Source organism: Nannospalax galili, unplaced genomic scaffold, assembly GCF_000622305.1.
Source record: "Nannospalax galili isolate Female #2095 unplaced genomic scaffold, S.galili_v1.0 scaffold347, whole genome shotgun sequence".
Taxonomy (NCBI): domain Eukaryota; kingdom Metazoa; phylum Chordata; class Mammalia; order Rodentia; family Spalacidae; genus Nannospalax; species Nannospalax galili.
This window is the reverse complement of record NW_008355793.1, coordinates 609,176-624,418: the sequence shown is the minus strand read 5'-3', so window position 1 is coordinate 624,418 and position 15,243 is coordinate 609,176. Positions and strand designations below refer to the sequence as shown.

General features: G+C 41.3%; 1 protein-coding gene across 1 annotated transcript; it reads right to left on the bottom strand.

Annotated features, from left to right (window-relative positions):
• Positions 1–13,349: 13,349 nt before the first annotated feature.
• On the bottom strand, positions 13,350–14,303 carry LOC103750537 (olfactory receptor 14C36-like). Its single transcript, XM_008853632.1, has one exon. The coding sequence runs from the start codon at positions 14,301–14,303 to the stop codon at positions 13,350–13,352; it is 954 nt and encodes a 317-aa protein (XP_008851854.1).
• Between the last annotated feature and the right edge of the window lie 940 nt (positions 14,304–15,243).

Here is a 15,243-nt window from a genome sequence, read left to right as displayed (position 1 = left end):
GGCAATCAACAGATTCCTAATTGGACTAAAGGTTCACTGAGTGGGAGGAAACTCATATGGGATACTGTAAGCATAGCCAAATGCACATGATTGGAGAGGTCATAGATGTTATAGAGAACCGTAAGACTGTCAAATCCATAGAGAAATATAAATTTTTATAATGCAGAAATTAAGTATCCCTATATTTAGGGCAAATATCCCCCTCACCACTCATCAAACAAGTTTCTTTTGCAGCAGACAGAGAGTATAACAGAGTACTACAATTGGTCACACACAGATATTTTCTGTGAATTTCCCAAGTCTAAGTGGCACATTTATATTGGAACCTCTAAATCTGAATCATGGAACATAGAATAAGGGCACAGAGGACACAATTTAATAACTAAGTTCCCATAACTGAAGTTCCCTCATGGAACAGAGGGCTAGGAACACAAAAGGCTACAAATGGCTAAAGTGTTAAGACTATAAGTGCTGAATTCCAGTCCTTGGGGGAACTTCTATATTAAACTTCACTCAACCAGGGCTCAGGGATCATTGTGAAAGAGGGGGAAGAAAGATTGTGTCAGGGAAGATGTGCATGACCAAATGGAAATGGAGTCAAACAAGCTCCTAGAACCCAGTTTATTTGAACCTACAACAATGGTTTCAGCATGCACAAGACCTATGCAATCATAATCAGAGAAAAGTCTGGCACAGAACTGGGGAAATGGACAGCAGATCCACATTTTAGCTGAAGAAATATTGGAAACTGATTATTGCTAGTTGAAGAAGAGCTGATCTTCCTAAAGTGAGAGACTATAGATAGGTGAACTAGACCTCAGTAGATGAACTGGCAATCAAGAACTTATGAGGACACTAACTGGACCCAATAGGCCTTACCTCAAATGACAGAATGTTTGAATTTCAGTAGTGGGGGCTTATGGGATTGTGCCAGTGGGGAAAGTGGTAGAAAAATGACTATGTCTGATATAGATGTTCTGTATATAATACACAAAAATTTAATAAAAAAATAAAAAAATAAATAGAAATGTGCAAAGGGGCATAATGGAATATGAAGAGTTAAATTGAGTGTGGAATTGGAAGGGTGGGTAAAGTTGGAGGATGGGGAGGGTTAGGGTGTGACATAATGATCAAACCCTTTCAGATGTTCACAAGATAGAGCCTATAACAACTGTTATCCACCCAAAGTCATACCAACTCTTATCAGAACCGAGAATTTGTGGATAGATAGGTCAAAGGCCACAGGGGAGAATTACAGCCACTATTTTGCTAAGTGGGCATAGTATTAGATCAATCGTAATGAGTTACTGTTATACCCATATATTAGTGTGTCTCTCACTAAGACTAGAGAAGCTTATTCTTACAACAAATGTTGGATAACACAGAGATCAACAACTAGCCACTTTGTAGAACATAAGTGACTGGGCAGTGCTCTGACTTAAAAAGAACACCATAATCAAACCTTCCCCACTCAAGGATCAGGGATCATTGCAGAAGAGGGAGCTGAATGATTGTAAGGTGATTACAAGAGCAGTATGTTTTCTGGACCCAACCAGACAGTTCAAATAATCCTTTAGTGTCCCGTACCACGGGATCTGCAGCGAGGTACCTGGATTGGGGAGTGGGGCCATGGATGAGGCAAGTGACAAGAGAAATGGAGACAAGACAGGGCTCTGATCAAGTCTCGTTTATTAAAGCACAAGCATGAGTTTAAATAGAGAATGAGAACAAAGAAGTGAAGAGTGAGTAATCAAATCAGTCAGAACACAGGGCTCCTGATGTACTCTAAGGGAGGAATCTACTGATTACTGGAGAACAGAGCTGTTTCCTGGAAAAGAGAACAAGGCCGTGGGCCAAGGTTGTGGGCCCCGGCTGTGAGCCAAGGTTGTGGGCCAAGGTTGTGGGCTCTGTCCTATGCCTGTGGGAGGATGGTGGGCCAAATGGAAAGTCACCAACTCAGGTATATCAGCAGTTTTGATAAATGGCTGAGCCTCAGGCTCCCAACAGGTCCCCCTTTCTTTTTATATTTTTTAAAGATGAAGTATATGCCAAGACTGGGATGGAAAGACCGTGCCTGTCTTAGGTTGTCCTCTTCCAGAGTTACAGCCATTGAGGGTGGAAGGCATCCCGTTTCCCTCTGAGAGGATCTTACCCATCACTGGCTAACCGGACTCCTGAATGCTCCCGTCAATTGGCCATGGCCTTGGGGAAGTAACTGGAAATATCACTGTGGCACAGTGTCACTGAGAGAGAAATATGACTGCGGACCAGAGTCTGGAACTAAATTGTGGCCAAATTGTGTGTGATTTGAATTTTGAATTTAGTGATATTGGTGGTTACCTTTACCCCAACTTGTACTCTGTGCTGAGGTTAGGCAGAGCCTAAGTCCCCCCTCCAAGCAAACAAAAGGACCCTAACGGGACAAACAGTGTACAGCACGGAAGGACATTACACAAATGATTAGAACAATGGTGCACAAAGCATGTGGAACAATTAATGAATCACGGAGAGAATCACAGCATCACAGGCAAAGTCAAGAGAGGAAAGCTTTGAGTACTAGGCATAAAGATGAAGGAGAGGGGAATAAGTAGCAGAAATGTAATTGCAGCAGCAAGTCTAGCAACAGAGTTGCTAAGCATTGGAAGAGGAGAAAGTCCCATTGTATGAAACGAACCTGGAACCAAGGGCAAACTTTCTCAAGTTCATAAAATCATTTATTTCCTATGAACTGAATATCACACCTTATTCCTGTAGTATATGCTGGAGTCATCCCATAGACCTGGGAAAAGAATACTGTTAATCAATTAAGGAGGAATAACCTACAAAGTAAAAGTGAAGGAAAAATTGAAAACAAAGAGGGCAAGAGGGAACACATGGTAAAATGGACAGTGAGTTTGGTAGCGGTGAATGGAAACTGCCAGGAGCATAATTTATAGTGCCTTGATGCTGTGGAGAAAGAGAGGTACGTATGTGCCAAGCAGGTGTCCAAGGTAACATACAACAAACAAAATGACAAGAGAGGGAGGACACACACCTTAATTTTAGAACATTTAAGAGTAACACCAACATAAATACAAACATAGGTTGTCAAGGCAACATAAAGTACATCCACGGAACAATAAAGTGACAACAGGTAACCATGGAGACACAAACAAACATCTTAACCATGGAGACACAAACATACCATTTAAAGTGAGACAAACAAGGAAAAAATAATTTATAACTGATTGTTTTATTTTTGATGTCTATTGCAAACTCAATAAAAAAACAATAACTGATATTAGTGGCCAACTTGTAATTTTTTAAAGTGCTCACAACATTTTTTTTATTTTAGAAGTCTTTTGCAAACTCATGGAACCTGGAAAAGAGCTAAATAGATTTAAGAGCACTTTTTGAGCGATTTTTGCCACAAATCATCCGTTTATTACTACCTGTAGCTCCAAGACTCATTTACAAGCAACTTTTGCCACAAGGTACTTGCTTAAAGTGCTCAGGATGTCACCTCACCTACCTGAGCCACCGACCTGTGCTGTTGGGAAAGAACACAAAAAGACAAGTTCCAAAACTGCCATTTTTTACACATCACCCACACAGAGCCGTGCCAGGCTCAGACTGAGAGAAATTTGTTAAATGGTACCATCAAACTGAACTGAAACAAAACATGTTGGGAATGAGACCCAACGCAGATCTGCAAAAGGCACAGTGTTGACATTGCATGGGCATGCCTGATTTACATCCAAAGCATCGCTGTGGATGGCCCTGGTCAGTGTCCTGACAGCTCTCTAACTGTTTCCTATTAGATCAATTACAGTATGCCTGTTTCTACAGGTCTATCATATGATCAATCTAGATTAGGTCCCCCTGTCAGGAACCCAAGGAGACAGACCCCTGAGGTGGAAGCCTTTTTAATGAAAGAAAATCCTGCATGCCAAGGCAATAAAACATGCAAGCTGCTCTCAGTTTCTTTCACAAAATCAGAGGGTCAGTTTGAACCTGGAAAATTGTTGAGAACAGGAGTTTGTGAGAACTAGCATGAGTCTGAACAGAAAGGACTAGTTTCTGCCCTGAGTCAGCTTTTCACATTTTCAGCCTATACTACATTAGTTTGAAACAGCAAAAAAAGACATTAGGCAGAAAACATCTTTAGATCTAAAGAACAGGCTTAAGTCTGAAGTGAAAGGGGCACAATTTTCCTCCAGAGTTAGCTGTTAGCACATTTAAGCAGCCTAGGTTTTTAGAAATCATAGTATACACCATACAAACACTTACAATATTTACATGAAAATCTGCCACACTCTTTCCTTCAGGAGGCAGAGGACCAAAAAACCTTGTTGCCAAAGCTTCTATGCGTATTATTACAGTTAGGAATGGCAACCATTGTTGATGCCCACTGCACCAGGGCCTGAAAATCATGTTGAAAGGCAGTGTTATGGAGCCTCTCAGGGACATCCTGAGACTGGCTTGTCCTCTCGCTTTTTAAGAGAAGAGTTTGGTGGAGATCTCTTTTTGATCTATATTATTTTGCCCAGTGTCTGCCTTTTTACATCTGGGACATAACCCTGGAGCTTTCTCATCATCAGTTTTTTTGTTGAGCATCATTTATTTTGCATTCCTGGGCAAAATGTCCACTCTTACCACATTTAAAACATCCCTTGCTTTTGTTTTTATATTTATTAGCCAAAAAATCTTTCACAGTTTGTCCAATAAAAGCCACTGCCATGGCAATTCCCTGCTGATAAGATGGACCTATATCTGAACACAGGCATAAATAACCAGTTAAATCAGTCTTTTTCCTATAAGGTCTAATGGCTGCCTGGCAGGCAGGATTATCATTTTCATACGCCAACTGTTTCACATACTCTAGCCCTGCATCAACATTTCCAAATATTTTCCCTGCTGTGGTCACCAACCAATGAACAAAATCTGCAAATGGTTCATCAGGCCCTTGTTTGACTGAAGTAAGAGAAGCTCCTAGGTCCCCTTTAACTGGAAGTTTTCTCCATGCCTTAGTGGCAGTGGTTTGAATTTGTGCGAAAAGGCCTGGGTCATATTGTATTTGTTGTTTATTAGTCCCATACTGACCTTCTCCTGTTAACATCAAAATCCCATCCATTCCTAGCTTGGTGGTTCCTTTTAGCTGTCTCCTTACAGTTTTTAAATTACTCTGATTTTAATAATAAATAGTCACCCCCACTAAGGACCACCCTTACTAATGTATTTCAATCAATAGAAGTTAACCAATGTTTAGCCACACCATCTAAGATTGCTAAGGTGTATGGGCCTGTGGCTCCATACTGTGACATGGTGCATGGCGTGTGTGCATGGGGGACATTTTAAGTTGTAAGAAGCAGCCTTTAAAGGCACAGAGGGCTTGGGCCATGCTCTTTGTGCAGCCCCCTGCTGCCGGCTGCTCCATGCCACACCACAGGCCCATGGTCCCTGGTGGAACCAGAGGTCCACGTGGGCGGCTGTGGGAGCAGGAGGCCCAGAGCGCCACACCAGGAACAGCAGGCCGGCCTCGGCCAGCACGCATGAGCTCCCAGTCCCTGCTGCCACACAAAAATGTCAGCGGGCAAAAAGATTAACCCCTGTGTGGCCGTGGCCACCACCGCCACTCCTCTGCTTTTGCTTTTTTTTTTTTTTTTTTTTTTGAGCTCCGAGCAAGGTGGCAGCGAGCGTGGCTGGCAGAGGAAGCAGCGCTTCTTTTTTTAAAGTGGCCCCACCAAGTCCTGGGCTCTACCCCTCTCCAGGCAGGGCTTGTGGAGGGCCCCGATGATGCATGGCTCCCCGACCATCTTGGGAGGCCCAGAGGGGGATTTGCAATGACCGCTTCGTCCTTGGGAATTTTTCTCAACTCTGGCTTGGAACTACTTTTAAAAATCTCTACAGCTTGGGCAATCGCTGTCACTACTGGTTTACGTTCATCTCTCCTATCTATTAATTTTTTATTAAATTTTAATAAGAAAAAGCAGTAACCGGGACCTTTCCCGATCCAAACACTGTATAAAAGTCTTGTAATGTATCTCCTACTCTTCTCCATCTTTTTATATCTATAACCCCCTCTTGGGTAAACCAGGGACAAAGGTCCTTTACAAAATCAAAGAAATGAAATAAATCCTCAGTTTTAACCTTCACTCCTCTTGCCTGTAGAGATTTTCTTAACTGTATCACATAAATCTGATGCTGGCTTAATTCTTGCCCCATGATTGAATGACCAACTTATCTTTGGCTCCATAGCGGCAGGCTCCTGCGGCGTCTCCAAATTATTTGAGTGTGTGTGCACCCCTTTTTCTTCTGTCATCAGACCCTCACGTTTTCCCCCAGTATCCAAGCCCCACGTTGGGGGCCACTTTGTCCCGTCCCACGGGATCTGCAATGGGGTACCTGGATTGGGGAGTGGGGCTATGGATGAGGCAAGCGACAAGAGAAATGGAGACAAGACAGGGCTCTGATCAAGTCTCGTTTATTAAAGCACAAGCATGAGTTTAAATAGAGAATGAGAACAAAGAAGTGAAGAGTGAGTAATCAAATCAGTCAGAACACAGGGCTCCTGACGTACTCTAAGGGAGGAATCTACTGATACTGGAGAACAGGGCTGTTTACTGGAAAAGAGAAGAAGGCCGCGGGCCAAGGTCATGGGCCCCGGCTGTGAGCCAAGGTTGTGGGCCCCGGCTATGGGCCAAGGTTGTGGGCCAAGGTTGCGGGCTCTGTCCTATGCCTGCGGGAGGATGGTGGGAAGAATGGAAAGTCACCAATTCAGGTCTGTCAGCAGTTTTGAGAAATGGCTGATCTTCAGACTCCCAACACTTTAGCACTTGTGGACACCATGCACAAACTTATGCAAGTCTAAGCCAAAGCACCATCATGTAGGTACATAGGAAGCCTCAGCCCTACCTGAGGAATTATTGAAAAGTGATTGCTGATGGGAGAGGGAGAGTCAATATTACTTAAGTGTGTGATGGCCATTATGTTGATCAGCTCCAGGGGATGGTCTGACATTGAAGGATATTTAGTGAACACGAATTAGATTTGATATGACTCTTATATTACAATAATAATCATAATAATAATAGAGGACATGACGTCAGGCATTAGTACACTGTGGGTGAAGAGGGGGTAGGGATGTGGAATATGACCAAAATCCATTGTGCAAAATTCTCTAAGGATCAATAAGAATATTTTAAATACTGTAGAGACTATGTTACTAACTTGCTCCAACCTACAGTGCAGACATCACCCTTCAGTCTAAGAACAGTGACTATGAGGTTCACTATTGCTGATTTTTTTCCATGCATATGTGAATATAAGAAGGAATTAGCCACAGTACATGTGAGGGTGGGCGAGGCAAAAGAATTCCATGTTTCTTTGCTCTTCCTCCTATCCCATGATTACCTGCAAGTAGGCTTTTCCAAGAACCTTGAATAAGAGTAGCCATGCTGTCTACTTTACTGTTTGTACTCCCTGTGGGAGTTACATTGCCAATAGTGTGGGCACTCGCTGCTGGGCATTGCCATAATTCACCACAGGTATTAAGTTTGACTCCATGCTGTGTGTAAGATCACTACAAATGAGATACTGAAAAAGATTTGATAATTAAATCCTATTTTCCTATTCCTCTGTTAGCACATAATCATTGGCCTGTAAAGCTACCTCCAGACAACACGAGTTCTGAGCATACTACCATTGCTGTGTCTGAAATTTCAGAGTTCCTTCCTGCTGTCACCATTTCCATTATGAAAGTGAATACTCAGAGGGCATAGCATGCCCACTTCTGTGTGTAACACATTCAGCTGAGATCCAGAAGCATCTCCATGCTGAATTATTCCCAGAAACAATGCATACTTGTGATACCACCATGGATCAGAAGCTCTTAAAAAAATGCAAAGTTCCTAACAGGGTTTTAAAAAATGATGTCAACCAAAGCTAAGGGTACTTTCCCTCAAATAGCATGATATTTGGTAGTGGAGAGAATGCTCAGTGGATAAGATCATGCACTGTTCTTACAGAAGTCTGTTGGGTAGGCATCCTCCAAAAAGCTAGAACTGAACAGGTTTGGGCCTAGTCACCTATGCTGAGAGACGCTGAGGACAGTGGGAAAAAAGATGAAGACCAGTCACCATTTTTGAAAACGAAGCTGCAAACTGTGAGAAATACAGCCACAGAAAAGCTTGCGGAGACCACAGGCAAGAAAAGCTGATCGTGCACCCGTTTCAAATATGGGAAAGAAAAAGCCTACGAGAATTCATGCCTTTATAAATCACCCCATCTGAGATGTCAAAAACTATTCAAAACACAAAAGTTATTGTCTTGGTTTTGTGAGCCTTAGGACCTCAGAGATTGTGCACTCACATGTCTCCCAAGGAGGGCGGAGGGGAAAATTTAGTGCAACAAATTGGCACAGCCAGGATTACGTTGGAATCAACAAACTGCAGGAGCTCTGGAAGTGCAATGGGGTTACTAGTGTCATGCCATCTCCAATGAAGCCCACGTGAGATCCTCCATGGGTTGAGGCTGGAACTTCAAGGAAGGTTGCCTCTTGGAATTGGTTGTGATAAGAAACATGCAGTGTACCTGGCATGCTCTTACTTGCTATTAATTTTCTGTCACTGTATCTTGTTACTCCACGGCCATTTCTTATAAAACGGCCTCTGGGGGCTTGGATTGGACCCTTAATACTCAGGTAATAGGATCAGAAAAATATAATTCTAAAGCTCTTAGTGAGAAGTGACTAGGCAGAGTTAATGCTGGAAAGTCCAGGGAATAATAGATTTCTAGAAGAAAAATGTAGATAGATAAATATAGATAGAAGAAGGGTTTCTTGTTATTCATTACAATTCATGGATAAATTGGTAAGATCAAGACCACTTTGGAGTCTTTTGATAAACAATCAATAAGAGAGCATTAAAGAGCAAATATAGAAAGTATTTAAAAATTGGTAGGATAAGAGAAAAGTATGGATTCATGGATCCCTAGCATGAAATAGCCTTTTTGGGATTTATAGAGTTAAAACTAACTTAGAAGCCCTGTGGCCCACTACAAACAAGCAAGGAATGTTATGAGATCGTTAAAAAAGTAACACCTGGCATGTGTTGGAAGTGCTTAATGGGGTGCTTAATGAATCAAGGCCATCTTGACCTGGGATTACAAAGCCGAGCAGAATCTTAAGTGTGTGAGAAAGGCTGACAGTAAAAAAGAAAAACAAACACAGTAAAACAGGAATTTACTGTCTAGTGTCAGGTAGATAGAGAGATATGTTGGCAAAATTATGTTTTACTTTCACCTCTGGAACTGTGAATCTTAGCATGACTGTTCTGCGGTTTTTTGTAATCTTTGCTGTATATATTTCAAACCTTGCAACTGCGAAAATTACACTCAGACTTTCATCAAGCTCCTTTTGCATCTGTTTGTCACTCGCCGACTCCTTGTCCACCCTCTTGACGACCCTGTTCCCATCGGACTGAACTGTCCCGGTCTGGGCTGGTCTGTTGCATACTAGTGGTAACATAAGTTATACATTGGATCATGAAATGTGTAACTAAAATGATGTGGACCACACGGATGTGGTTAAACTCAAAGGGGGAATCCCCCTGGTTGCTGCCATCCAGTGAACTTGGGAAAATAGCTCTGTTGTTTGAGAAATGGTTGCCAAACCTCCCACATGTGTCTAAAAATTCTTTAAGGATTGTGGAGAGCCTTTAAAACACTTTATAAGCCTTGGCCCAAGAGGCGAATCCAGAGAAATGGCTTGGCTACTTCTCTGCATAATTAAAGATTTGTCCACTGCAAAGGCAGTGACCACAGTGGATGCTGAAAAGACTAAGAAGTAACTGGAAAATTCAGGCTCAACCTCAGAGCTTGAGAAAGAAAAAAAACTGGGAGATTTGAGCTTGCTTAAAATTAGGGGACCAAGAGTCAAAGGACTCTGGAGGAGGGGTGGCATGGGGAAGACAGATATTAATGAGAAAAGAAATGACCTAAAAATGAAAGTAGCTAAAGGTATCCCTCAGATTCAACCTTTGATTAAAAAAGAGAAAAAAGTTAACATTACTGTATCTATGAGAATATACTCCACACTAGAGCTTATGGGCGGCTGTGCTCTCTCCCTGGGAGCAGCCGTATGCTCACTCCCTGTGGGTTCGCAGACTTCCCGGCGGCTGCTTTGAATCTGCGCCTGGGCTCGGCGGCTTGGGTCCCGCGTCTCTGGGAGTGGCGGTAGCTGATGACCCCTGCTGCTGGAGTGTTTGTCCAGCCGAGATAACGTCCCTAATACACCCGTATGCCTTTCCTCAGGATAGTGGGGCTCCTGGCCACTGAACCCCACAGGGAAGAGGCACGAGGACAGCGAAGCTAGAGTATCCGTAGGTCGGTAACAGAAGGTGCTGCCTTCCGGAGGAATTAGGTCGCCGGTACACAAGACTCAAAGTCTCAAGACTTAGTTTTAGTCTGTACAGCTTTATTATCTGAGACCCAGTTCTCTGATATCTCTGATCTCCCTGAATTCCTGGGCCCGGTTTCTCTAGATTCCCGGTTTCCCTAAATTCCCAGTTTCCCTAGATTCCTGGCTATTGAGAGAATACTAAGATTTTTATACCATGGGGGTTGTGTTGAAAGCCTTGGCTGCTAGATGCTTTTGCATGTGAAAAGTGGGCTTCTGCCAGACAGTTGTCTGCTAGGAATTTACAGGAAGGTATGATACCTTTTCAGAGCCAAAGGCCACGTTAATGTTTAGGGTATTCATGGCAGACACCTCAAAAGGAGAGGCAGGAAAGATGCTGGGAAGCACTTTGTTATGTAAAGGAGCCCGCAGCACATCCTGAGCTACATGAGCTATCCGGCGTGAAGAAGCTTTGACTTTTGCTTAACAAAGGTCTCCCAACAGAGCTGTTGGGATTAGAAAAGTATTTCAAAGAAGCAATTAAAGCATCCCTCATCATGTGGCTTGTGAGGGTATGGGACATGGGTGGAAATAATATCGGTTTGTATCCTTCAGAAGTATCACAGGTAAGTTATAAAATCACCCATGTGTTCTTGAGACATAGGCTGTTGAACATAGGCCTATACAGGGGAGTGTAGTTCTAATAGAATGGCTTGTGCAAAGTATTAAAGTATTAAAGATACAAGATCATCACCAGTGGATATTTCCATGATTACAGGCACTGGAGGACCATAAAAGAGGGACAGGCATTACTGAGAGATGGCTTTCAAGGGGCCAGTGCCAGATGATGCAATGCAGATGATATAGGAAAAAGGATTCACTGTGATGGACTCCACCTGCTACACACTTTGGTATGCCCAGTATGCACAACTGTCAATTTTCTAACTAGATAAGGCCTATTCCTATGGGTAGAACACACATCTGGTGCTGAAGACCAGACAAACTCCCTGTGTCAAGTAAGGCTGTAGGTTCCAGTGAGGAATCCACTGCATATTAACTATTTGAAGAATATGGCACACCTGCTGGGATATATTATAAGAATTTGTGTTTATATCTGTATTTGTTTAGATGTGTCTACTTCCTTACATTTGTCTTTATAGTAGGGGAGTCACCACTGAGATGGATTAGTGGCATGTCTTGAAGATGAATGATGGGGAGGCCCAAGAGGTCAGTATCTCACCATGATGCAAGAGAGCTGGTCCTGCATCTGTCGTTTCCTGCAAGGCTCAGGGTCCCTTGCAGAAGATTGGCAGAAATATTGTGAGAGCTAGAGAAAGTGGTGGAGTGTTCAGTAGGCATCCTCAGAAAAGCTAGAACTAAACAAGGGCAGGTCTAGAGACCTATGCTGAAAGACACTGAGCACACTGGGAAAAGGTGAGGAGCCTCACCTTATTTTTTGGAAACAGAGCTGCAAACTGCAGGTGAGACTGCATGAAAAAGCTGGTGGAGACTGTGGGTAGGACACGCTGATGACAGGCAAATTTCAAATATGGGAAAGCAAAAGCCTATGACAATTCATGACTTTATAAGTTACCCACACCCGGATGTCATAAACTATGCAAAACACAAATAGAAGGTATTCTGTATATTTAGTCAGCCCTAGGAGCTCAGAGGTCACACTTGCAGGTACCCCAAGGAGGGGGAAGAGGAAAATTTAGTGCAACAAGGACCTAGATTCAGTCACAGTGCCCACATGGCATGTAGCTCAAGATTCAAGGAATCTGACACTTCCTTTTGAATCCCATGGGCTTGTGAGTGCACATGGTGTACATATCTAGATTCAAGAGCACACATAAACTAAATCACAAATAAAAAATAAATAACTAAATATATAAATGAATGAATGAATCAATCAATAATAATTGCTTTAAAGCAGGTTATCACTCCATCAGATATTAGGCTGAATCCATAAACTCATTATTTCTATTTTGTAGAATGTTTTAGTGTTTGTTCAACTTCTTTGATAAAATTCCCTGGCAATAGAAACTAAAACAGAACAAGTTTTTTATTTTCCAGTTCGAGAAGGTCACAGTCCATCACGTCAAAGAAGACATGGCAGCAGTGAAGGAATACATGGCCTGAGCAGGATGCTGGCTGCTCTCATTGCACACATGCTCAGTAACAAATGCATGCTTCTCATCTCCCCTCCCCCATTTATACAGTCTGGGTTCCCAAGGAAAGAAGAGTGACTCTCCCAGTGGGATAGTCCTTCCTTCTCAACGTACTCAGGATAATCCTTCATATGTATGCACAGAGGTCTATCTACCAGCTGACTCTAGAGTCTGCCAGTTTCACAATGCTAACCATCACAAGGACATATATTTTCATGTTCCAAATGGATTGAAATATAAGTGTTGGTTCAATCCATAGATGATCATATATTTGAATACATCAAATTCTAAATTATTTATAATTATGTGTAGTATATATTACATTGCAATGAGTCTGTCTGAAATATGGTTATATAAATCACAATATATTGAATCTATTAAAGTATCCTTTGTGACAGCATCAAGTCTGATAACTGATAATGTAAAAATTCTTATTATAATTAACCTGAAATAGTGTGCAACAAATATATTTAGACACAACTATCTGCCGAAGTATGTAATTCTTACATCTTTCAAAAATAAAATTTTCATGATTTATAAATTATAGTTTTTTAAATTTCATCATTAAATTTCATGTGTTGTTATCAGATTGTCACAATATAGCCCATATAGTAACATGATTAAAACAATAGTGAACTTTAAAATACATTTTTACTTCTTGGATGATAAACGAGAGGGAAACAGATAATAGTGATAATATGTATTACTCAGGTGCCAATACAGTGAGAGCAAAATAATATTAGTACACAAAACTCAGAAAGGAGACTGTTTAAATCTTGAATCTCACACCGTGACTCTCAACCTTAAAATAAAGCTCTTTTAAATTTTCCTAATTTCAATATTCTTAATATTGCTTTACTCACAGCTTCATTTATCTGTTTATTTCTAAGACTATAGATGATAGGATTTAAGAATGGTGGAACAATTGCATAAAGTACAGACAGAATCATGTCCTGAATCACTTCTGAGATGACTGGAGGTCTTAGATACACATAGGCACCACAGATAAGGAACAGAGACACCACAATAATGTGAGGAACACAGGTGGAAAAGGCCTTTCCTCTCTCTTCTTTCAGAGGAAACTTCAACACAGTAGAAAATATGTGAACATATGATACAATAATGAAGATAAAGCAGCTACCACTAATGATGATTGCAGTTAGGAGAATTAACAGTTTGTTGTTAAATGTGTCTGAGCAAGAGAGCCTCAGCAGAGAGGGGACATCACAGAAGAACTGAGGGACCACGTTAGTGTGACAGAAGGAGAGTTGGAATGTTTTCACGGTGTGCCAAATGGCTATGACAAGACTAAGGAGTAGAGAAGCCAGAGTCATCTGAATACAGACTTGGGTGTTCATGATGACAGGATAGAGGAGGGGCTGGCAGATGGCCACATAGCGGTCCTGGGCCATCACAGTGAGTAAGATAATTTCCATACATGCACAAAAGAAGACTAAAAAGATCTGTACAGAACACCCAGCCAGAGAAATACCCCTGTTTTCAGTGAGCGAGTTGACACAGGCATTGGGGACTGTGACAGAAACATAACAGATGTCTAAAATGGACAGATTCCTGAGGAAGAAGTACATGGGTGTATGGAGGTTCTGGTCAATGGTGGTAACCATAACGATGGTTAGGTTCCCTAGCAGACTGCCGAGGTAGATCAGCAGGAACAGCATGCTGAGCAGGAGTCTGACCTCCCACGTCTCACCAAAAAATTCAAGAAGAAATTCAGTCACCATGGTGGAATTGGCCATAGTGTTAAACTTCCAGTTGTCTGAAAAAGAAAATCAATGAAATAGTAATCATAAAATAATAGATAAATGAGTAACGTTTTCTTGGTGCTATTTACTTCTATTTTCTACAAATAGCCTGCATGTTTAAAAAAATAAAGCCTTTAGCCTTCATACAGTCATATGTTCGTATATAACCATACTTACTGTTTTACATATACAGATAATCAGGGAGACTGCACAGTCTCATTGTATGGTATCAGGTTAAGCGTTTTGTGATAGTTTCTATAACAGTATCTGTTACATTCTCATTACATGAAAGGTCAGATAAAGTATGAAATTTTTCCAAATGATATCTTACATAGTTGAAAATACACCCCACACATTTTTAATATTATAAAAAGAAATGGAGATAAAATAAGAGACTCAAATACATTTGAAATATTTAACATCCCCATCTCAGTGCTTTCCTCTCTGTATCTGTAAGTGGCAGTGGAGGGGCTTGAACTGCCTCATTGTAGTGAAGTGTTTTCATGAAATTTCTAAGACATCCCTTTAAAAATTAATAATCATCACTTAAATTTTAATTATTCATTATGCATTTCAACATCAAATCTGTCTTAAAATACTAATTAGTGACATTCTGAACCCTGCAGAAATACATAAACTTGTTATATTCTTTGAGTCTATGTTTCTTCCAAAAATTGAGCATTCATACTTTCAAATTTTAGAACTAGTACACCAACACACATGCATGGTATTAGACTTCTTCGTTGAAAAACTATTTAAAAAGTTTTAAGATACTTTACTGTACTATGTAGAACATTACATTTTGAAACATTCAATGCCCAGAAACTACCTCTAAAGAAGTTCCTTATGATGAATCATGTCAAATTCTACATCAGTATAGAAGTCAGAAGGAGTCTTCTGGAATGAAAGTTACATAATTACATCTCCTATGATG

Bases quoted from the DNA above. Each gene is read 5' to 3' on its own strand.
- LOC103750537 (XM_008853632.1), bottom strand. From the start codon at position 14,303: ATGGCCAATTCCACCATGGTGACTGAATTTCTTCTTGAATTTTTTGGT.